At 44.1% G+C, this 24,110-nt stretch overlaps 1 protein-coding gene and 2 long non-coding RNA genes across 7 annotated transcripts in view; 2 read left to right on the forward strand and 1 right to left on the reverse strand.

The window, feature by feature from the left end:
• Positions 1 to 6,531, forward strand: part of GPAT3 (glycerol-3-phosphate acyltransferase 3) — a 108,084-nt gene extending 101,553 nt beyond the window's left edge. For all 4 annotated transcript variants that reach the window (XM_051819585.3, XM_089303114.1, XM_002716971.6 and 1 more), the window contains exons 12-13: positions 678 to 757; positions 5,333 to 6,531. In XM_051819585.3, the coding sequence (XP_051675545.1) occupies positions 678 to 757; positions 5,333 to 5,444 (192 nt within the window). In that variant the 3' untranslated portion in view covers positions 5,445 to 6,531. The remainder of the gene's footprint in view (positions 1 to 677; positions 758 to 5,332) is intronic.
• Positions 6,532 to 16,531: 10,000 nt separating this feature from the next.
• LOC138843540 (uncharacterized) lies at positions 16,532 to 19,712 on the reverse strand. The gene is made up of 3 exons (XR_016212430.1): positions 19,576 to 19,712; positions 18,431 to 18,497; positions 16,532 to 16,668 (listed from the first exon to the last, which is right to left on the reverse strand). It is a non-coding gene; the product is annotated as an uncharacterized LOC138843540 (long non-coding RNA).
• LOC138843539 (uncharacterized) lies at positions 19,467 to 23,717 on the forward strand. Of its 2 annotated transcripts, XR_016212428.1 has the most exons (4): positions 19,467 to 19,689; positions 20,214 to 20,274; positions 20,583 to 20,671; positions 23,584 to 23,717. It is a non-coding gene; the product is annotated as an uncharacterized LOC138843539 (long non-coding RNA). The 2 variants fall into 2 exon arrangements; XR_016212429.1 differs by lacking the exons at positions 19,467 to 19,689; positions 20,214 to 20,274 and adding an exon at positions 20,334 to 20,472.
• Positions 23,718 to 24,110: the final 393 nt, after the last annotated feature.

A 24,110-nucleotide genomic window follows, 5' to 3' on the forward strand; every position in this document is an offset into this window, starting at 1 on the left:
AAACGTTTATCTGAAAACTAGGTGGCTCCTTTAGTACATCATGCCTTTCTGCTTTTTCAGCAGGTAAGTCACTTTTTAAGAACGTAACTAAGCAGTCTTCAAATCAGGCCATTTTGTGTTCAGATTCTTTTCCATAATAGCTTCATAATTGCTATAGGCTTATAGAACCTGCAGACAGTGTAGAATCATTGAGTAAAACTGATAAAGAGTTGGGGCCAGCACGGTGGTGTAGCAGATAAAGACCTCGCCTGTGATGCTGGCATCCTGTATGGGCACCAGTTTGAGTCCCAGCTACTCCGCTCCTGATCCAGCTCTCTGTTAATGGCCTGGGAAAGCAATGCACGCATGTAGGAGACCCAGAAGCAGCTTCTGGCCCAGTCAACTGGGGAATAAATCAACAGATGGAATCTCTCTCTTTCTGTCTGTCTCTCCCTGTCTCTCTGTAATTATGACTTTCAAATAAATAAATTAATCTTAAAAAAACTAATACATAATGAATATGTACACATGATAAATACAGCAGTGAGTTTGCCTGATAGAACAGATATTTGCTATGATTGAGCTAAATGTGAATTTATATCTTCAGACAAACATGAATGATGACAAGTGAATCTTAAGTTATTATTTATACACTGTACACCCAGGATGAACTTGTAATTCTTGTTGTTTTTGATTAGGAAGGAGAAGATGCAGTTCAGTTTGCGAATAGGGTGAAGTCTGCTATTGCTGTACAAGGAGGGCTGACTGAACTACCCTGGTAAGAGATTTTTCAGAAGTACTATCACTTGTTTTTTTTTAATGAAAAATTCCCCACCATTAACAATGTCATCTGTTATGCTATGCATTTAGCTGAATGTGACAATGTTTTATAGGAAACAGCAGTGGCTTAAATAAGAAAGAAATTCTGTCTCACTCAAGCATTGACAGTTCAGGCTGGTATAGGTGCTGTTTTGCTGTGCTGCCCTCAGTATGTATATCTACTTTATGGTCCTAAATGGCTCCTCCAGCTCTACCTAGTGTGTACAGCAAATGACTAGCAGAAGAAAATGAAAAAACTATCTGCCCAGTTCTATAAGAACACGTGCCACTTGAACTCATGTCCATGGGCTAAAACTGTGTTGTGTGAATAACAGTTCAGTGGAGGAGGCTGGCACCGTAGTCCTTGCTCCTGGTGGCTGTGTGCCTAGCTAAACTTTAGGGCTGTATTATTGAAGAAGAAATGGAGAATAGTTTTGATGGTAGGGTAGGACCAGAAGGCAACCAAGGCTCATTTGTATTTAACTCTAGCTGTAAATATTTTAAAGAAAAAGGAGTAAAAATTGAAGATTTCAGTTATGAGTAATATGGTTTTGGTGTTTGTTTCCTCCTCTTACACACAGCTGCCTTTCTGTGTGCTCACCTGTATGCCTTGTACATGCATGGACAGGTGGCAAGGACACTGACCCCATTGTACCGGCCCCACTTCAGGACCTCCTCCCACCCTAACTGTACATGTCCAAGTACCTGGGAGCCAGGGCTTCCACCCAGACATTCTGAGGGGATGCACACATTCCGTCTGTAACAGGGACAGTTACTTGCACATGTGTTAAGATGGGAGATCAAGTTCTTAAACACAGACAGTGTAGCACCAAGCTGTTATAAAACAGTTTTTTGTTTGTTTTTTTTTTTCCCCCCCAAATCCTATAAGCTCACTAAGATCCCTGTTGTCTTTTTCAGTGTGTTTTTTTTTTTTTTTTTTTTTTTTTTTAAAAAAAAAAACTTCACCTGGAAAGTTCATTGAGACCATCGTAGCAATGTTCCAGGAGCAGAATTTAGCTAAGTCAGGCTGGGTGCCCTTGACACCAGTGGGATGGCCCGGGGCTGTTCAGGGAGTGAGCTGTTTGGTTCCTGTATTCCTTTAGGCAGTGGTGGGCCACATCACTAAAATCGTTTACACATTCCTTGAAAACAACAAATTTCACCCAGGAAAGCCTGTTTCTGGCATTCGTTAACACTAATTAGAAGCTATTAATTTCTACAGTGAAAACTGTTTCTGAAATTCATTATGCTAACTAACAAAGCCTGGGAAGTTGAGAGCCCCCCCCCAAAAGGCTTCTAAAGCCTTGTAGTGGCACCCCTGGAGGGTGGCCTTCTGATTGGGCACTGGCTGACTGTGTGGGAGGTCAGGGGTACTGTGTGAGTTCTTGACTTAGGACATCTGTCTAGCCCTAACGTATACAATAAGACTAACATTGGTAAGCTGGGATACATTAAATCAAATGACAAGCCACATAACATCCTAAAATTACAAGCTTCCCTTAGCCTGCAAATGTCCTATTGATTCATTTTCCTACATGTAACTGGTTTCCTCTACCTGGTTAATTTTTTTTAAAGATTTTATTTATTTATTTGAGAGAGACAGTTGCGGATAGAGAGAGAGACAGAAAGAAAAGTTTTCTATTCACTGGTTCATCCCCAAATGGCCACAATGGCCAGAGCTAGGTCAGGTTGAAGGCAGGAACCTGGAACTCCATCTGGGCCTCCCAGATGGGTAACAGTGGCTCAAGCACTTGGAACATCTGCTGCTGCTTTTGCAGGTGCGTTATCAGGGAGCTGGATTGGAAGTGGAGCGGCTGAGACTCAAACCCTCACTCATATGGAGTGTCAGTGTCACAGGCAGCAGCTTAACCTGCTGTACCACAGCCCTAGCTCCTTAGTTTCCTTCTTTTTTTTTTTTTTTTTTAAAGGAAAATCATCCCACTACTTTTCTAGATATATGCGTCATCTACCTGTTGGACATGAATTAGCATGGCTGGAAAGATTTTTTTTTTAAAAATGATGAATTAATTGTTTGATCGTAAAGTGGCTCTTAGATATAAGTTCCTTAAGATCTGCTGCTAGTGCAAAGGGGTGTTGGGTAAAATGTTGACATCTGTGGAGGTGGCAAGGCACAGTTGGGGTGTTTAGACCAGCAAGAGGTTTGCTGAGTGCTTGGGAAGAATTGTACACAACTGGTGTCAAGATGCTCAAAGACAAAAGCAAAACGAAAGCTTCTAGCTTACGGTGTTCGCCTGCTCTTGACCTGGACTCAGGAAATGAGAAAGGCCTTTCTTGTCTCGCCCTCCCTTCCTTCCTTAGTTCTCAGTGTTCAGGATTCATGTCTGCGCAATCCATAGCTTGAAGTATCTCATTTGGACAAAAGAGGCTGGTGTGGATAATTCCTGGGACCTGATAACAATTTGTGATCTTGTTTCATGAACTCTTCCCACAGCTGAGTCCCTGGATAATTTGTATCTACAGTCTTTTTTTTTTTTTTAAAGGTTTATGTATTTATTTATTTGAAAGGCAGTGTGTGTGTGTGTGTGTGTGTGTGTGTGTGTGAGAGAGAGAGAGAGAGAGAGAGAGAGAGAGAGAGAGAGAGAGAAAATCACCCATCCTCCACTGGTTCACTCTCCAAATGACCACAGTGGCCAGAGCTATGCCAATACAAAGCCAGGAGCCAGGAGCTGCTCCTTCTGGGGGCCTCCCACGTGGGTGCAGGGGACCAAGCACTTGGGCCATCTTTTACTGCTTTCCCAGGTGCATTAGCAGGGAACTGGATTGGAAGTAGAGCAGCCAGGACTTGAATGGTGTCCATATGGGATGCCAACACTGCTTTACCCACTATGCCACAGTTTTAGCCTCAGTCTTTTTTTTCCTTTTCTTTTTATTTCTTCTACTGAGGGTTGTGCTGGGTCTGACTGTGTAGAAACAGAACACTGTGTTGATCTCAGGCAGGCATCTGTATTGAGGTCAGGTTCTGTCCTTATGGCACTGAGTTCACTGGCTAACCTGTGATCATTCATCATCATCAGAAAGGACTTGGTAAACATTCACGCTGAACTGGGTTAAAATTAAACAGTCACAGTATAAGGTAAGCGTTCTCCTAGGAGTTATAATCTAAGGAGGGAGATAGTGGCCCCTGCTAGTTCAGTCTCCTCCCGGCTCCTCCTGTTGCTTTGTTTGTGTCATCCAAAGAAGGAAAGGCACGTGGAGTCCTTGTAACGCAGGCGGGTCTGTGTTTTCACCACCCCTGAGAGTTCAAAGATTGATGTGCTCTGAATGGAGGAATGCTGCTTACAAAGGCACTGACTTCTGGTTCAATGCAATTTATGATTTTGCTGTTTGCTTTATTCTGTTTTGGGATCTAAATACTTGAAATTTGTGCTTTGAACTAACACACGCCATGTTAGGGTTTGATTTGAATAATGATTAACCCGTTCATCTTTAGGAAATTCACCCACACATTTAAAGGCCCTCCATTTTTTTTTTTTTTTTTAAAGATTTATGTACTAGGGGCAGAGGCAGAGAGAGAGAGGTCTGTCTTCCATCTGCTGGTTCATGCCCTAGATGGCTGCAACAGCCGGAGCTGCACTGTTGAGAAGCCAGGAACCAGGAGCTTCTTCCGGGTTTCCCGCAAGGGTGCAGGGGCCCAAGGACTTGGGCCATCTTCTGCTGCTTTCCCAGGCCATAGCAGAGAGCTGGATCGGAAATGGAGCAGCCAGGACTCAAACTGGCACCCATATGGGATGCTGACACTGCAGGAGGCAGCTTTATCTGCTACACCACAATGCCGGCCCCCATGTGAGTTTTAGTTAAGACAGAGGTAGATGAACAAACAAAATGGGGGCCTGCACTATGGCATAGCCCGTAATGCCGCCACCTGCAGTGCTGGCATCCCATATGGGCACCAGTTCGAGTCCCGGCTGCTGTACTTTCAACCTGGCTTTCTACTATTGCCTGGAAGAACAGTGGAAGATGGCCCAAGTCCTTGGGCCCCTATACCAACATGGGAGATGCAGAAGAAGCTCCTAGTTCCTGGCTTTGCATCGGCATAGTTCTGGCTGTTGCAGCCAATTGGGGAGTGAACCAGCAGATGGAAGACCTCTCTCTGCCTCTCCTTCTCTCTCTGTGTAATTCTGCCTTCAAATAAATAAATAAATCTTTAAAACAAACAAACAAAAATGGTGCTTTGTTTTCCTAGAGGAAAAAACACAAGAAAACAGTCCTAGTTTTAATAATCCAAGTTTAAATACAAGTATCAAAGACAGTTTCTAAAAAGAAACGGAATAGAGATGTTATTCCTTATGTTAACCAAGCATTAGAGAGATTATTCCTTCCTCACAGTAACACACACTGGATGGGTGGTAGAATGAGACTGAAATCTGTCTTCCTGCTTCCAAACCCAGTGTTATTTGGCACACTGTTGACCAGCTGTGGAAGCATCATGGCACTGTGCAGTATGTGTTAATAAGGAACCCTTAGGCATCTGTGCTGGGGAGGACGTCTTATACCTTGGCCTTTCTCTTCCCAGGGATGGAGGTCTGAAGAGAGGAAAGGTGAAGGACACCTTTAAGGAAGAACAGCAGAAGAATTACAGCAAGATGATCGTGGGCAACGGGTCTCTCAACTCAGAGTCGGACTGATGACCCCTTGTAGAAAATCCTGGCTTCCCAGAGAACTTTCTTTAGAAATGGAATGGGTTTTGGGGGGCAGGGTATTTTGTTTTGTTTTGCTGTTTTTAAAAAGTTGTCAATCTTTTCTACAGGATGATTGTTTCTACCTCTTTATGCCAGAGGCAGAACCTACAGGTGCCCTTTTGGCTTTCAATGTTGTTATAGCAATAGCCCCATGAACTAACTGTTAGGTAGTTTACAGAGTTAAAGTTTTGTCTTTTGTAAAATGATTGAATCATCATTGATTGAACAAAATATTTATGCAGGAAAAAGTGCTTTTGAAGCGTGTTTGGTACTTGTTGATATGATAATCTCGAAAAATACTCCAAACTCTGTTTTCATAATTAGCATCTGCCCTGCCTTCGGACTCCTCAACGGTAGGTTGATGCACACAGCCATAGCAGGTTACTTTTGTGTTCTGTTCTACCTAGCGTGAGTTTGGGAATGTCACCTGACCTGAAAGTGAAAAGAAAATGTAACATTTCTTACTTCTGTATTGGAAGAGAAATACTATTTAGTTAGCTTCACCAAAGAAAAGTGAGTCAAATATGCCTATGCATTTACATGTAGGCAACTCCCAAATCAATACTTTTTTAGTTAGCAACTGGTAATAAAAACCTTAGATAGTTTTCCTCATCCGTGCCCAAATCTAAAGTCTCTGTTCCCGTGTCATCTATGGATTGGTTTTTGTTTGTTTTAAAATTTTTTTTTTTTTTTTGTAATAACACATTTTCAAGTAGAAGGAATCAGTAAGTGTTGCTGGTATGGATGAGTGAATGCATGTGGAGTCACCCCTCACCTGCACCCCTCTGTGGTTAATTCCTGAACTTTCCTAGTCTCTTAAGCAGAAAAATGAGTGGTATGATTACCTTTTAGAAACTGAGCCTTAAAATTTTTACAGGGGGGAAGTGAGTGCCCCCCTGACTCAGAGTAAGCAACGTGTGATAGCAAAGGTATGCCTTCATAAATGCTCAAGAGTGTTCTCTCTCTTCTGGTAACCATGTTCAGAATGTGAAACCGTCGTTCCAGGATTATAAATAAATTTTATATTTTTAAATGTGTGTTGCATTATTTCCTCCAGCCCTTTACTCTCTTCTGGTTTTGAGTAAGTTAAATGCTTTCTTTCTACAAACAAGGGCTGCCTGTTTTTATTTCAGTGACACAGTTAAATTTTACTGGACTGGAACACTCGGGCAACTAGAACATCAACCACTTTTCTCATCTCTCTCTTAGCTTAGTCGTTTAGACTCTGGCCCGTGGACTCCACCTTGGACCGGGTCACAGACTTCAGTTGCTTTACAGGTGAACTCAGGCAGTTGTATCTCATCGACTCCCTGGGTAGGCCGGGTCTAGCACTGTCAGTACATACTCTTCTTACCTGGATAGAGGAGTTTCTCCAAAGGACGATTTGCAGCCAGGTTTCCCTTCTGGTCAGGGCACCACCTTTCCGTTCTTCCTACCTCCTTTCCCTTTGCTGTGAGTCTGTCCCTCCCCAAAATGTGCAACTCCAAATATTGATATGTGGAGGTGACTCTTTTTTTTTTCTCAGAAAGAATTTCTTTCTACTTTGTGTATTCAGTGCTACTTGAATTAATCTATTTTATTAGCTTAGTTCTCAGGAAAGCTGATAGAACTATTTTGTCTGTACACCAACAAAGCATATCTTTACAAGAGTACAATGAGAACAATACTGTAACGTATTCACTTGAGAATCTAATGCTGTCTCAAAACCTTTTTCTGTAGGTCTTTGATTCATTCAACTCATTTTCACATTGCTTGAGGAATTGCTGTATTACTGAAAACATGTTTCTGGAAAGCTAGTGTATGCACAGGTTTAGTATAGGGTGAATTGAACTTTTTTTTTTTAAATACATTTGCCTCCCTAATTTTTATTATTATCGTTTTTAAAGAGTACACGATTCTTAAGCAAATTTATTTATTTTCATTTTGTTGAAAGGTAGACACATACGACTCACTAATTCACTCCCCAGATGCCCACAACAACCATGGCTGGGCCAGGCTGAAGCCAGAAGCTTAATCCAAGTCTCCTATCTGGGTGATGGGGACCCGGGTAATCAAATCATCATATGCTGCCTCCTGAGGTGCATGTTAGCAGGAAGCAGGTTTGGAAGCAGAAAGATGAGACTCGAGTGAGGCCTCTGATGTGGGATGTGGGTGGGACAAGCAGTGTCTTAACTGCTTCAATAATTGCCCACATCCTCTAATATTATTATTTGACAGGCAGAGTGGACAGTGAGAGAGAGAGAAAGGTCTTCCTTTTCCGTTGGTTCACCCCCCACAATGGCCGCTGCGGCCGGTGCACCGCGCTGATCCGAAGCCAGGAGTCAGGTGCTTCTGGTCTCCCATGCGGGTGCAGGGCCCAAGCACTTGGGCCATCCTCCACTGCCTTCCCGGGCCACAGCAGAGAGCTGGCCTGGAAGAGGAGCAACCGGGACAGAATCCGGCGCCCCAACCAGGACTAGAACCCGGTGTGCTGGCACCGTAGGTGGAGGATTAGCCTATTGAGCCACGGCGTCAGCCCCTCTAATATTTTATACCCACTTTAGGAGAAATTATGTTCAGAGTGTAGTGTACAAGAGTTCCTGTAATTATAATGAGAGATCAAGGGTAGAAGGGATTTGGCAGGAAAATCCCATCAGATGGTAACTTTTATCGAACCCTTGCAGCCTCGAAGTTTTCCTGTAGGTTCAGACTTCCCAGCCAATTCAGCTTCGCCTTGCTGATTTGCACCATCCTCTCAGTGCATATGTTGCACTTCGGGTGTTCCGTTGGTATCTTGACACTTGGCAGGGGTTGTTGGGATTGCAGATGACATGTTGTGGTCAGGAGGTCTACCTCTTGGCCAAAGCTGCTGTCGGTCTTGATTTCTGAAAGGTGATTTTTACTGACCTACCCTGCCTTGTGATAGGACAGAGGAGGCTGTAATGGGAGCCAGGGCAAAGCTGGGATTCGGGACTGGTGCTGTAAGTTGGGACCCCTAAAGATCTTGACAAAAGCTGTGTGCTTAGTTTTGCTCTTTAACATGTGTTCTTCATGAGTTGATGCTAGTATTTGAGGTTACTTTTTTGGATAATGGTGAAGGTGATGGGGTAAAGAACCATGAGACATTCCCTAATTGTGGCTCTAACCACAACTGAGGCTGTGTCGTCTTTGATAATTGTCTATTTATTGTGACATGGTAGAAATACAAGTGTGTATGTGAAAGTATGTAGGTATACTTCCAGGGAGGAGATAAAAGCACTGCATTTGCGTTACCTAGGCCAATAAGCAGAACTTGAGTACATCCCAGAAGAAGGAAGTCAACGGTTTCTTAATCCGGTTACTGTTGACAGACAGTAGAGCCATTTCTAACCTTGTTGTACACGTGTTTGTGTCTCTCCTGTTACACATGCGGAGGAGTTCTCTAAGCTTACATGTGGTCAGAATTAGGACTGCTGTGCAGTAGGGGATGAGCATATTTAGTTTTAGTGTGAAAACTGTCAAACTGCTCCTGAAATGTCTGTGCCATTTTACACAGCCCATCAGCAGTGCGTGACAGCAACACTTGTACTTATTGTAATAACTTTGGATGTATTTTTGTTATCTCATGCTTTGTTTCTTTCAATGTTTCATACTTTCAGTGTTCACTTTTTTTGGTTTATTAATTCATTTGCTCTGTAAATTGGAGACTAATGGCCTCTAATTAATCCACTTTAATGGAAATTAACCTTTCCCACTCGGGATCCCTTTCCTTTGGTGAGAGTGCTGGTGTCAGATCCCTGGTTTTGCCTTTCTGGAAGCACATTTACTTTATACTCATTCTTAAGAAGTTGTTGCTGGGTGTAGAAGTTAACATTCACATCAACAGTGTGTTTTCTCTAAGCACATCATTCCATGGCTGCTCTTGAGAAGTCAGCCACTAGCCTTGTCATTGTGTTTTTGAATATTTGAAATATCTGAATGTTGAAACTAATATTTCTTTGAGTGTATTTAAGATCATTTCTTTGTTATTTTGCCCTTTCACTATGATGTGTGTAGTTGTATATTTCTTGTTATCTGTCTTCTTGAGGCTTGACTTTTCTTTGTGGATTGGTACTTTTCATCAGTTCTGGAAAGTTCACAGAAAATCCTTTATTTGGTATCTTTGCCATATCTCCGTGCACTCTCTTTTTAGAAGGATGGTTAAGCTAATGTTCATTTTTTTAAAAATGTTTTCCATTTTTTGCCTATCTATACTTCTTTTGGGATAGTTTTTTTTTTTTTTAATTTAACTGATTTATTTTAAAGGGAGAGTGAGAGAGAGAGAATGTAAGACAGAAAGAGGGTACTTCCATCCACTGGTTCACTTTCCACATGGTTGCAATTACCAGGGCTAGGCCAGGCCAAAGCCAGGAGCCATGAATTCCATCTGCGTCTCCCTTGTGGTGGCAGGAACTCAAGTACTTAAGCCATCTTCCTCAGTAGGGAGCTGGAGCAGCTGGAACTGAAACTATTGTTCTCTTATGGGATGCCACCATTGTTTTAACCCACCCATTATACCACAGTGCCAGCCCCTGGACAGTCTTAATTGTACCACTTAACTGATTCTTTTTCCAGTTCCATTGAAGTCTACTGTTATATCCCCTCATTGAGTTTCTAATTTCTAAGTTTTTATAATAGGACTTCTGTGAGTTGTATCTGGTGTTTTTCAAATATTCTTACTCTTGTAAGTTTTGAAATACCTTATGCTTATTGGTTACATATTTTTCCTAACAGTTCAAAGACATTACATTTGGAGGGCTAGAGTCTATTTTTTTATGCTGCTCTAGTTCATGGAGTCTTATTTCTTTGTAAATGCAGAAAGGGTGATCATGCCCTTTTTTGGATTATATTCTATATACACAGAATATATATATATATATATATATATATATATATATATAGAGAGAGAGAGAGAGAGAGAGAGAGAGAGAAAGAATAATATATTCTATATTGTCCTGGAAGACAGCCACACTCATTTGTTTATATGCATATGGTTGATGCTTTTGCATTTCAGTGCAAGTGGCAAAGCTGTGTCATTGTTGCAGTGACTAAATGGCCCACAAGCCTACGAATTCATTATCTGACCCTTCCTCCTAAATAGATTGCTACCCCAGCTCTAAACTCAGTTTCTGCTTGAGGTTTACTGAGCCATGTAGATGGTGAGAATTTATTTAGCCTGTAGACCCCAAAGAGGGGGCTGTGGCTTGGTTTTGAATTCTCTGAATAATGTTTTTGAGATTCACCCATCTTGTGTTTATAAGTAGCTCATTCCTTTTAATTGCCAAGTGGTTTTAATTCCTTTGGGGAAAATTATTTTTCCCTTTCACTTTGCAGGTATCCTGGAGCACAAGCAATTTATCTTGCTCACATCCGGAAGTCAAGGGATGGGCAATTTTTGTACTGTATTCCTTCACGGAGGATGTGGCCCTATCAGATCCCACCTTCAACAAAGAGTGTCTTAAGTTTGGCTCAGAGGCTCAGAAGGCTCCAAGTACCAATGCTAGAGTTTACTGGGTTCAGGCAATGCTGGAGGTTCAGCCACCTGCTGTCTTCTCTGCTGTGGTCTCCTAACTTCCCTGCTAGTTTATAGAAGTATTCAAAATGATTTTCTTTTGCCATACAGAAGGAGGGTAGTACTCTTTGCTGGAAATAAAAGTTTTAGAATGAGACAACTCTAAATTAAAAACAAAAGTTACTCTGAGTGTTTTAGCCTGTTAAGGTCATTATTTTAATATAAAGAGCAAAAACTGCTTTAGAGTCATTACTGTTCATTTGCAAATTAAATATTTTGCCAAAAGATTTTCATAAAATGAAGTGATTTGCAAGAAGAAGCAGACTGACATGGGGAAAGCGAGAAGGCTTTTAGCATCAGTAGAAAATACCAGAGACCCAAAAGCAGGAAGGCACATGAAGGAAGTAGCATTCTTGCCTCATGGGTGGTTGCCAAGTTTTGTGTCTGCCCGTGTTACATTGCAGCCTGCGCTGAAGCTGCAAGGCCCTTGATGGTCCGTTACGCGGGTCATAAATCCCTTTGATGGGCGCCTCCTGCTGAGTAAGAAATATATAGCGAGTCTGGCTGCCTGCTGGCTTGGCTCTGAGCCTGGAAAAGGCAGAAAGAGGAGAGAATGTGCACTCTCCGTCTTGCTGATCTGAAATATTTCACATTCCCTTGAATTCCATGCTATGATTAGGAAGTGAATACATGGAAGAGTGAAACTGAAGAGTCAGTCTTACTCCAACGTAAAATAGGATGTGCATTTCTTTCAAAAATATTTTTTTTGAGAAACTGAAAGGTGTACCCTATGACCTAAGGTAAACCTTTGATGATTACAAAAGTCGATTAAGAATCACAGGTTAGGGTTTGGCAAGTTTTCTTTTTTGAGCAAATTCTCGAGTCGCTGTTTCTCTAGCTTTATAAAGCAGAATATCTACATTTGGGGCTTACTATGCATCTATCACTACTCTGGGCCTGGTGGCATAGCCATGACCAGGAAAAACAAAGCTGTTGGGCTTTTGAAAATCCACTGAAATAGATGGAAAATAACACAAACCCAGAAATATATTTAGATGAAACCACCAGAAGGGACTCAGAGTGGCTTTTAATTTTTTTTGTATTAGATTGAGATATTAAATGGCCAAGCATTCTTTCTAAAGAGTTTGCAAAAAAACTGTTCCCCCTTAGAGCTAAAGTTGTAGTACTGATGGATCAAAGGTAGACCAGGAGTAGGGAGTGATTTGCACTGTGCACTTGACAATGCCCTTGTGCTGAATCACCTGCAGCTTTGACCTTGGTAAGCCTGTTTATTATAGCTACCATCTCTTGCCGCAGGCAGCCCTGACATGTGGTTGTGGCTAAATCAGGCACAAGTGAGCTCTGCCAAACTTCTTAACTGGAAGGAATTTCCAGTACTGGTTGTAGGACAGGTTTTCAGATTGTTCATGCAGAATAAGAATTTTGTTCAGAATGGGCAAACAAGTGACTTAGGAAATCTTGTTCTATCTAGTAGGTTCTGCAGAATTTTGGTTAACCAATGGAGTGACAGATGAGATACCATAGCTCTAGTCTCTATATCCCTTGGCCTGATACCTCCCTTTGCAAGATGCTTCTATTTAAGTTACCCTGTTTAGACATTTATGCTCATGTTATACAATACATACCACCACTGAGGTTCTGTTAGTCCCGAGCCTCCATGTTGCCCAGGTCAGAAACCTGCCTTTGAGATCTGGAATCGAAGTGGAGCTGACCATGAACCATAAGAAGTAGTGAGGTCTTTTTTCAGTTCAGGAACAAAGTCCTTTGGGAGTCTGAAGACTTGGTTATTGCAGGGCTGGGCAGCTGTGGGAAAGGGAGGACTTGAGCAGATCTTGGGAGATAAGTGGTCTCTAATGAAGTTAGGAAAATGTGGATGAGTTGAGCACACACTGCCCTCCCTCCCAGCCCCCAGACCAAAAACTCAAGTGTGTGAAGGTTGTTTATAATCACGGGTCTTTTTTCCTCTGGCATATTCTCTGTTCTTATTTTTGGAGTCATTCTTTTAAAAAATGATTTATCTCTGAGAGAAAGAGAGAGAGTCAGTCCACTTACTGCCTCACTCCCCAAATGCTTATACCCTCTAGCCTGGACCAGGCTGAAGCCAGAAGCCAGGAACTCAATATGGGTCTCCCACGTGGGTGGGGGTATTTGAGCCTTCACCTTCTGCCTTGAAGGGTGTTCATTAGGAAGCTGGAATTGGGGGCAGAGCTGGGACTTGAACCCCAGCACTCTGACATGTGGTGTGGCCATCTCATGTGGTATCTTCACTGCTGCTCCGAATGACTGCCTCTTTTGGAGCCATTTATTCTTTCTCTACCATTGCAGGCCCTCATCATTTCTCACCTGGGCTCAGTAAGACCCTTTTGACTGATATCTCTGCCTCTGCTCTTGTTCCCCAAATAGTCTATTTGGTAACAGTAGCTGTTGTGATCAGTTTACATCACTAATCGAATCACAGCATTCCCACTTGCAGAATTCTCCAGTGGCTTCGCATTGCATTGAGGGTAAAGATTAAATTCCATAGTCTAATATCCAAAGTCATCCTACAGTGTGACGGCTGGTCGCCCCTTCAGCCTGGTTTCTGTCATGCCTTCCCTAGCTCAGTCTCCTTCCATTCTGGCCTTTGATGAAACCATGAGCGTAGTCCTGCCTCAGGGCCTTGACACCTGCTGCTTTTCCCAGGAATAATCTTCTCTCAGGTATTTGTGAAACTCCTTTCCTGTTCCATTTGCACAAGTTTTATCTTCTCAGAGGTCTTCCCTGGCCATCCTGCTTAAGATAGCAGCCCCCTATGGCTCCCTGTGTCCACATCCTGCTTCTTTTCCATGGTGCTTACTTCCACATTTATTATTATTATCATTTTACACATTCCTCACTCCACAATAAGCTTCATCAATACGTGCTAAAGCATGGGAGAATTTGGGATCATTCGCCAGCTCTTGTGTGATGGTAACAGTTTGAATAATTCCAGGTCAGATTTTTTTTAGTAATTCCCTTAATTTGGATGTTTCTAGTGTTTTCTCACGAGCAGATCCAGGTTATGCATCTTTGGTGGAGTCTTATCCAATTGGGAAGCATCTGCTTTTCACAGAGGGTGTTCGGCTCAGAGCTGGTGAAGGTGGGGTCTTCGTTTGCTAGGCTGCCCTCACGGAAGACCATGGACTAAGTGGCTTAAACCACAGAGATTTCTTACAGTCTGGAATCGAGGTGTCCACAGAGTGACTCTCTTCTATAAGACAAGTTATTTATTTTTATTTTATTTAAAAGAGAAAGACAGGGAGGGAGAGAGGGAGAGAGGGGGAGAGGGAGAGAGAGAGAGAGAGAGAGAGAGAGAGAGAGAGAAAGAAACAGATCTGTTGGCTGGTTTACTCCCCAAATGTTTGCAACAGTCAGGACTGGACCAGGCTGAAGTCAGGAACCATCCAGGTCTCCCACATGGGTGGCGGGGACCCAATCACTTGTGATATCACCTGTGGCCTCCCAGGGCACACACAGGAAATTGGATTGAAACAAAACAGGGACTTGAACCGGGCATTCTGCCGTGGGATGCGGGAGTCCTGAGTGGCATCTTACCCACCACTGCAAATGCCCACTCAGGGTTGCTGTCTTCTGAGGCCTCTCTTCCCGGCCCGCGGATGCTGCCTTCTCCCTGTGTCCTCATGCACTCAGTGCATTTTCTGTGTGCTAAGCTCTTCATTCATAAAACACCAGCCATTTGGGATGAGGATCTACCTACCCCTATGGCCTTGTTTTACCTTGATCACCTTAAGAGCTCTAGCTCCACTTCCAGTGACGTCTGAGGTACTGGGGATTAGGACTTCAGCATAGGAATTTGGGGGGGCACAATAACAGGTGGTATCTGCTAGGGCTTTCCACTGCAAACTTACTCTTCTCTCCATCTTGGTTACTCAGTCTTTTGGAGGAAGATACTTGAAAACTATGTAAATGTATCATTCCATATCAAACTTTCAATTCATTCATTTATTGATAACAGTATGGAGTCATGCTTTCATGTCTCAGATCATATTCAGATATAATAAACAGATAATATTTCTTACCATCATTTTACTTATTTTGAGGTCAAATTAGTTCTGTGGGGTCCTCTACAGAGTGCCGTCCATGTCCTTTTGACATCCCATCATTTTAGGCCCTTCCTTTTAGGCTCAATGTGTTCCAGCGCCCAAATTTATCATTTCTGCAGGGAGCACTGGCTCTTTCAGTGGAGAATGACTTTGGGAAGTCAAGAGTTGACTTTGAGATGTGTGCATTGCTTTTGGGGTATTGCCCCATCCTGACGATATCCGTGGAAATGCTGAGGAGCATATGTGCACAGATAGACATAACTCTCTCTTTTACACGTAAATTTATTTTTGCCTGTCATCTATCATTTATCATCATCCTCTTTCATCCATCTATCATCTTTTTTTAAAGATTTATTTGTTTATTTGAAAGGCAGAGTTTTACACACACACACATAAACACACACACACACACAGAGGTCTTCCATCTGCTGGTTCACTGTGCCTATCCGAAGCCAGGAGCCAGGAGCTTCTTCCGGGTCTCCCATGCGGGTGTAGGGGCCCAAGGACTTGGCTCCATCTTCTACTGCTTTCCCAAGCCACAGCAGTGAGCTGGATTGGAAATGAAGCAGCTGGGACTCGAACCAGTGCCCATATGGGATGCTGGCACTGCAGGTGGTGGTTTTACCTGCTACACTACAGCGCTGGCCCCTCCATCTATCATCTTAAAATCCATAAATTCCCTCCAATACGCCCACTCCCAGTGCAATGATAGAGTTCATTTCAGTTTCCTCCTTTTCTATATTTGTGAGTTCCTTCTCAGACAGTGATGAACCTGGTTCTCTGTCTTTGACATATTGACTCATTTGTAACAAGCATCACTGCTCTTGCCATCCTCCCTCTGGACACCCCCATGCCCCCTGAATGCCTTTTTCACCCTGTATAGGAGGAGCTGCTCCCTCACCTGGCCCCCTTCACCCTTCTAAGTTTCACTCCCCAGGCCAGGCTGTCCACTTCAAATAAGGACGCCCTCCTTGCCCCGGGTAGGCGCCACCCCCTTGCCCCACCTGGGCTCCTTCCTCCATGCATACTCTCCTCACTGTGCACAGATCTGGTGCTGGCTCTGGTCCACCACAGCCAACTGCCCTTGTGGAGGCTGCATTGTTCTGCCCATGTTTGGCTTTAGGATGAACCTCTTCCAAGAAGGGGAAGAAAAACAGCAGTGGGAGAACAATGGCTGTTTTTTGTTTGGGTTCTTGATTCATGGTTGCAGAGTGTATAATTTTTTCAAACTTTACTTTCTGTTGTAAACATTTCCTTAAATTACACATGGACAAATATACACATTAAAGACGTAGTCCCTGAATAGCCAGGTCATTCTCCTGGGTGACTTTTCATTTGACATTAATCAGTAAAGAATGTAAAAATATTTTAGGCCTTGGCTTTTGGGTTTCATTATGAAAACTGAGATCTGATACTACCATAAGACAAAGCTGCCCCACTTTGTCCCAGGGATGTACTCTGCCCATCCACATCTTTCCTTTGGTGGCCGTATTGTGGTTGGCACGTGTCCCCCAGGCTGGTGAGAGGGCTTCTTCTGGCATGAGGGTGAGTACATGACCTAGGAGAAGCAAGCAAAATCTTTTAAAAAAAATGCAATAGGCAAATAGATAGGTTCTTATTTCTTGAGGTTACAGAAGGTTAAGAACTGTCAGATACAGAGATCCTGGGGCTCATCTTTGCTGCCGTAAAGGAAGAACCTCCTGAGAACAGAGCCATCCCCAAGGAGAGCACAGAGAAAAGGTTCATCCCAGCCGTATTGCCCGACAACCTCCTCTCACTGGTGCCCCAAATCACAAAGCCCTGGGACTTCCCAGGTACAGTAGTCAATCCAATCCTCCCTCCTCATGATGCTAAAGTGAGCTGGGTGTGCAATGAGAGTGAATTGAGTTGGTAGCTACAGTAGGTTGCAAATGAAACAGCCCTAAACAATGGCTTTGTAAATATGTATCCATGATATATACACATGTGTACATTTATACATGTATGTGCATGCATGTGTACCCTCACATATTCTTTTTACCCCAAGTAAAATCATCTGTAGAAAGCCAAAGTACAATACTAGGAATCTGGGATTCATTTGGTCTCCCATTGCGTGTGTCAATGGATGATACTCCAGAGCACTAATGGACTCCAGGGCTCTGCAAGGCAAAGATTAAAGCGCAAGCTTAGAGCAAGGCATGCATAATGGATGGGATTTCCTCCCTTCATGGTAGGACCTTTTATTAAAGGTTTACCTTGCAAATATCCACAACAAATGTTGTTGAACTTTAAGGATTTAAATGTCTCTTTCGGGGCGGGGGAGGAGAGAGAGAGAGAGAGACTGTTCATCTACTGATTCACTTCCTAAATGGCTGAAGTGGCCAGAGCTGGGCCAGGACAAAGCCAGGAGCCCAGAGCTCCACCCAGGTCTCCCACAAGAGTAGGAGGAGCCCAAGTACTTGAATCATCTTCCACTGCCTTCCCAAGAGCATTGGCAGGAAGCTGGATCAGAAGTGAAGCAGCTAGGACATTAGCAGTTGCTCCAGTATGGGATGCCAGCATTGCAAGTGGTGGCTTAACCCACTGTCACAACACCAGGCCAGAGGAAGACTCTCTGGAAGTTCTCCCCAACCTTTATAAATGACAGAAAAACAGACCCTGACTGTCCGTCACTGCTCACCGATAGCTGATTCTACCTCCAGTAGCCTGTGGCAAATCCCCACATTCCACACCAAGTACACATATTCATCTCGTGCTTCAGAGAGGTGATTTTTGGGCATGGAACAAACCATTCCCACATCGGAACATAAGGAGAAAAACTAAACTCTTAACAGAAACTCACAGGGAACTTGAGGTTCCACACTGCTGCAGCCCCGCTGGTAGGGGTTAGAAGGCAAATAGTGGAGCAGTGCATGTCTGCAAGCACTTCTCTGTCATCAGGAGGGTGTGCACCTTCACCTAAAAGCTACTCCCAGAATCCTAGGCCCTGTGGTAGCCATGCAGCCGCCAAGAAGACTGTCACCGGTTTCTCATGGTCACCTGGGCAAGGGAATCTGTCTGCATCGGAGAGCAGCATTTGGTTGTTTCTCTGACCTTGTTTTCCCCTGATCCTCTTCCCTATCTAGAGTGGGGCTCCTTCAGCTCATGTCTGGCTCCGGCTGCCCAGGCTCAGTTTGCTGCGCTTTGCTATTTGAAACACCATGTGGAGGTGGTTTTAGAGCAGTCACGTATCGGCACCATGAGTCACTCAGCTAACAAGGGCATAATGATCAGTGAGGTGAGGTCCAAATTAGAATTTTCACTTAAGTGTAGATTTTCAAACTGGGTTTGTGAATTCTTACCAGATTTGCTTTGGAACAGGAAACATTTACTTCCCAGTACTGATCTCATTTCCTTCAAAAGCAGCCCCTACAAATAATTGGTTACATCATTAGTAGAAAATTCAGTTCACAGACAAAAGGCGAAGTCTTAGGCTAAAAGTTCAGCTCCTCTTGAAAATGTAAATAATGTCATTAAAAAAAATTTTTTTTTTGACAGGCAGAGTGGTCAGTGAGAGAGAGAGACAGAGAGAAAGGTCTTCCTTCCGTTGTTTCACGCCCCAAATGACCACTACGGCTGGCGCACTGCGCTGATCTGAAGCCAGGAGCCAGGTGCTTCCTCCTGGTCTCCCATGCGGGTGCAGGGCCCAAGGACCTGGGCCATCCTCCACTGCACTCCCGGGCTACAGCAGAGAGCTGGACTGGAAGAGGGGCAACCGGGACAGAACTGGTGCCCCGACTGGGACTAGAACCCAAGGTGCCGGTGCTGCAGGCGGAGGATTAGCCTATTGAGCCACGGCGCCAGTCAATAATGTCATTTTAACATTTTTTCTTTTTTTAAAAAAAGATACTAAATATTGTTTTCAAAGATTTATCTATTTATTTTGAAAGAGTTACAGAGAGAAAGGCAGAGAGGTCTTCCATCTGCTGGTTCTCTCCCCAGAAGGCCACAGTGGCCAGCACCAGACCAGGTCAAAGCCAGGAGCTTTGTCTGAGTGTCTCTAATGGGTATTAGGAGCTCAAACACTTGGAGCGTCTTCTGCTGCTTTTCCCAGGCCATTAGTAGGGTGCTGAATTAGAAGTGGAGCAGCTGATACTTGAACTAGTGCCCATACGGGATGCTGGTATTGCAGGCAGCTTAATCTGCTATGCCACGGTATCAGCCAGACCCAACAGTTTTTCTTTATAATGAGAAATTGCAAAGCACTGCCCATGGCCACACTTGAAAATGTCTGCCCCTCTCTGTACTTTCTAGTAAATTCCGACCCAGGAGATTTTGTTCTGGCTGTGGTGCACAACACTGCCCTTCGCAGTTACTCACTTGTTCTATATATAGCCCGTCTTTCAGAGTCGATGCTTTAACGGCATTCACTTATTCATTCAGTGGCCTCCAGAACAGAACCTTTCCTGACAACAACAGCCCCATTAGGGGCTGGAACAGGACTTACCTGTCCATCTTGGGCGGCCTCAGGTTGGCTGCTAGCGTGGCCTTGGGGCAGGAGCTAAGTTGGCCTGCAGATCATTCCCTCGTGAGTAGGGGGGCCAGGTCAAGGCAGTAACTGGTGAGTCAAGCTTTTCTTACAATTTATTTACTCATTTGAAAAGCACCATTACAGAGGAGGTGGGGAGGCAGGGAGGAGAGGTCTTCCATCCACTGGTTCACTCCCCAAATGGCTGCAATGACCAGGGCTGGGCTAGGCGAAAGCCAGGAGCCGGGAGTTTCACTCCAGTCTCCCATGTGGATGGCAGGGGCCCAAACACTTGGGGCATCCTCCACTGCTTTTCCCAGGTCGTTAGCAGGGAGCTGGATCGCAAGTGGAACAGCTGGACTCCAACTGATGCCCGTATGGGATGCTGGCACTGCTGGCGGTGGTTTAACCCACTGTGCCACCATGGCTCTGTGAGTCAGGCTTTTGAGCCCTGGCTCCCAAGGGTGGCTGCTGCTGCCCCTCACGAGAGCTGGGCACAGAAGACTTGCATGTGTGTGTCCATATTGACATATCTGAGATGGCCAGGGAGAGTGGCTGGCATTTCAAGAATTCTGAATTCAAATAAGGGACTGTGGTTCTCTTTGTGTCTCCTTCAGTGTTGAGCTTTCTGCTATTTCCTGGGAGAGAAAGGAACTTCACCTGTTGCTGCCTGATCAGGTGGGTCTGTTTAAGCCCCAGCATTGTGCATTTGGTCAACAGCCAGGTGTGCCTCTCCTGTCCTTTTAGTTGCAAAATTAGGTGCAAATGTGTGTGGTCCTTCTGTGTGCTAGGAGCTCCAACCCTGTGTGGTAGGACTGCGATCCTAATTTTCAAACCAGGAAAAGTGAGGTCCACGAACTGAAGTTACTTTCCCTTGTGAGAGATGGTGCCACAACTGGGGGTACCCATTTATTTCTCTTATAAATGTTTTCTTGCTGTGGTTTTCAAATTTGCTGCTGTTCCTTGTCATTTGTCTTCCTTCACAGAGTTCCAACGGCCTCTCCTACTTCTGGGATACGGCATCTCCTTAGGTTCTCCTGTCCCACCGACTCTCCATCAATGTGGCTGGCCACAGGTGAGTCTTTTTTGGAGCCTCTCCTCTCTACACGTGGTTGGAGTCTTCCTTTATAATCTCTCTCATTTATTCTCCATCATCCACGTTCAGACGTTTCATCTCTTGCTGGATTGTACTAATCTTGGAATTAATATTCTCTAAGTCTTCACCTGCTGTTAGATTCTGCTTCCTAAATCTCCCCCTTCATCGTGTCATTTTTCCCTTCCTTTAGGCATACCTGTATGCCTGGTGTTTCTAAACATCCTACGGCAGAGACTGTTTATTGTTCCCAATTCATTCTCTTCCTTCTTAGTAACAGAACCTCACTTTTATTCAAGGTAGCAGCACACTCCGGTGCGAAACTCTATTTCCCAGGCTTTGTAGCACCCAGGAATAGCCGTCAGACTAAGTTCTTATCAATAGGTCCTGAATCTAAGTCTAATATTGACTCATGGGAAATAGCTAGAAAGAGTCGTTCGTTATTGAGGTGGATGAGTGGCACGATGGTTAAGATATTGGGTAGGATATCTGTATCCTGTATCCAGGAGTGCCTGGGTTTGACTTCTGACTCTGCTTCCAATTCCAGCTTCCTGCTACCACACGTCCTGGGTGCAGGTGATGGCTCAGGCTGTTGGGTTCCTGAAACCCACTGGGAGACCTGGATTGAGCTCCAGTCTCCTGGCCTTGGCCTGGCTCATCCTGGGGAGTGAGCTAGTGCATGGGAGATCTCTGTCTTTCTGCCTCTCTGCCTTTCAAATAAATAAAAATAAATGAAAAAAATTATTTTTTCTTCCAAGCTTCCTGGTTTAGGGAAATTATGGCTGGATCTCCAGTAGCCAGCATGGACTTTGAGGACAGGGGTCACACTCTGGGAGAGGCAGACCAGAGGTCTGGGAGTTTGGATCCTCAGTGACTGTGGATCTGTCTCAGCAGCTCTGGCTTTGATGTCATTTGAGTCATCATTTTGTATAGATGTTATATGAAGCTGAACATAACCCCAACTTACACACATGCTCCATGAAAGAGGAAGCATTGAGATGGTCCTTGGGGGAACGGTAGATTGAGATAGGCAGGAAGAATAGAGAAACTTCCCAGGCAAAAGGGTAGAATAATAACAAATGCCCATTAAACTTACATTGTACTTTGTGGCTTTTAGAGAGTATTCACATCCACTATTTCAGTTGTTTCTCATAATAACTGGGCATAGCATATAAAAACGTACCCCATTTTACAGATGAGATTATAGAGTCAAAGATGAACAAATGATTAAATGGAAGGAACATTGGATTTGTAGTAAAAAAATTCTAGGTTTGAGTCTTTTTGTGGTGGTGGACAAGCTTTAAGGTGGCTCCCATGACTCATTTGGTTTGTGCAACCCTCTCTTCTCAGGGGTAGGAAGAACTGAGACTGACTGACTTCTGACCCATAGAATATAGCAAGGGGGCTAGGGTGCTGCTCCAAGGGGGAAAGCAGATCCTGTCCTAGTTGAGTCTCCAGATGAGACCTCAGCCCAGACAAGTGCATATTACCTTAGGATCTGGAATCTGCAGTAGTCTGCTGTGCAGAAATAGAGAACACCCGTATCTACTAGTGTAGCTTTGAGGGAATGACATACCCACCCAGTGGGGCAGAGGTGGCTAAGGGTCTGTCATCAAGTTCTGCTTCCTCTTCCACAGAATAGCACTGTCATTGGGAAGCAGCTGCCTAGACAGGGCCTGCTTCTGGGTGGAACCCGTGACTGGTTCTCTCCAATGAGATATGAGTAGGAGTCATTTGGGTCACTTCCAACATGAGGTTGCTAAGAGGTATGTGTTCTTCCTCCACTGACTCTTTGCTCGCCTAACAGCTAGAGGTGGAAGACTCCAACATGGTAGGGCCTGGGGGAACCACAAGACATGAGGGGCCTGCACTCCTCAGTGACTTCATGGAAGAAAGCTACTTACTGACCAGGAACACCTGCATTACACCGTTCCATGAGTGAGAAATAAAGCCTTATTGGGTTAAGCCACTGACTTTTTGGGGTTTGTTTATTGTAGCAACTATTCCTTAATATAGTATAAATTTTCTTGTCTATAAAATGTGATGAAGTTGTGACTGAATGAAATTATTTATTTATTGTAAACTATTTTTACAAAAAAGATCTATCCATCTATTTGTTAGAAAGAGAGAGAGAGGGGCTGAGATTTTTCCATCTACTGGTTCACTCCCCAAATGGCCACAAAAGCCAGGTCTACATCAGACTAAAGCCAGGACCCTTGGAACTCTATGCTGGCCCCAACATGGGAGGCAGGGGCCCAGGTATTTGGGTCATCATCTAGTGCCTTCCCAGGTGCATTAGCAGGGAGCTGGATCGGAAGCAGTGAGGCTGAGACTTGAACTGGCACTGGGATATGGGATGCCAACCCGGCAAATTGTGGCTTAGCCTGCTGTGCCACAATGCTGGCCCCTGTAAACTATTACCCTGACATGAGTATGAGGTGTCAATCGTAGCTTCACCAAGCCTCCTGTGATGTAACTAGGGAAGGAATTATTTCTTCACCTTGTAGGTGATGAAACTAAACAGCAGTTGTGTGGTTTGTTGGAGGTCACTCTGTGAATGAGTGACCAGGCCAGGACTAGCGCTTTGGATCTCCTGCCACAACATCTTTCAGGGCATCTTGCCCAGGGGCCAGGGTGTGGGAGGAGTGCAGAGGCAGGGATCTGTCTTACAGATCCTGTAACCATGAACAGGTGAGTACAGTGATGTCAAGGTTGTCCCCGTGGAGTTGAAACAAACATCTCTGTCTGCAGGGACTGTGTTTGTCTCTACATGGAAGAGAAATACAGTTCCACCTTACATATGTTTTACTTACATTAAGATTGATGTGTATTTATTTTGAGGTGGTTGCTGAAATACTTTCCTCGTGTGTAATGGAATTTTCTCCTCTTGGCAGTGCTGAAGGCAGTTCATTTAGCTGCAGATGTCATCAGTGAGACTTCCCACATGCTTCCATGGAACATTTGTCTTCTCCAGATGGCCCGTGGAAAGCCCAGTTGTTCTTCCAAATAAATTTATAGTTATGACAAATGTGCTATCTCTAGACTGCATGAGTGTTCTTTCTTGGAAAAAGAAATGGTTTCCTACTCTTCAAAAGGAGATAGATTTTTTCAATGGAAAGTAGGCATAAACTGTTCTGTGGCAGAAATTCTGTGGGATCTGAGTTTAAAGAAACTGATAAGTTATGTGTTACTTTTCTCCCCCCGTCCACCCATAAAATCTGTGTGGTTCAAGTTTCCCCCAGAAAGGAAGCCCAAGTGTGAAAGTTCCTCAGAAGGGAGTGCACGTGTTTCTGCCCTCTGGCTTTGCAGAGCTTTCTCCAATGTTGTCTTACTTCATTAAATAACCAGGACATCTCTTTCTCAATATTTAATAGCAAGAAAGACTTTTTGAACCACATCTGTGAGTTAAGAAGCATGCCAA

This window comes from Oryctolagus cuniculus, chromosome 8, assembly GCF_051225735.1.
Source record: "Oryctolagus cuniculus isolate XC-2025 breed Fujian yellow rabbit chromosome 8, ASM5122573v1, whole genome shotgun sequence".
Taxonomy (NCBI): Eukaryota; Metazoa; Chordata; class Mammalia; order Lagomorpha; family Leporidae; genus Oryctolagus; species Oryctolagus cuniculus.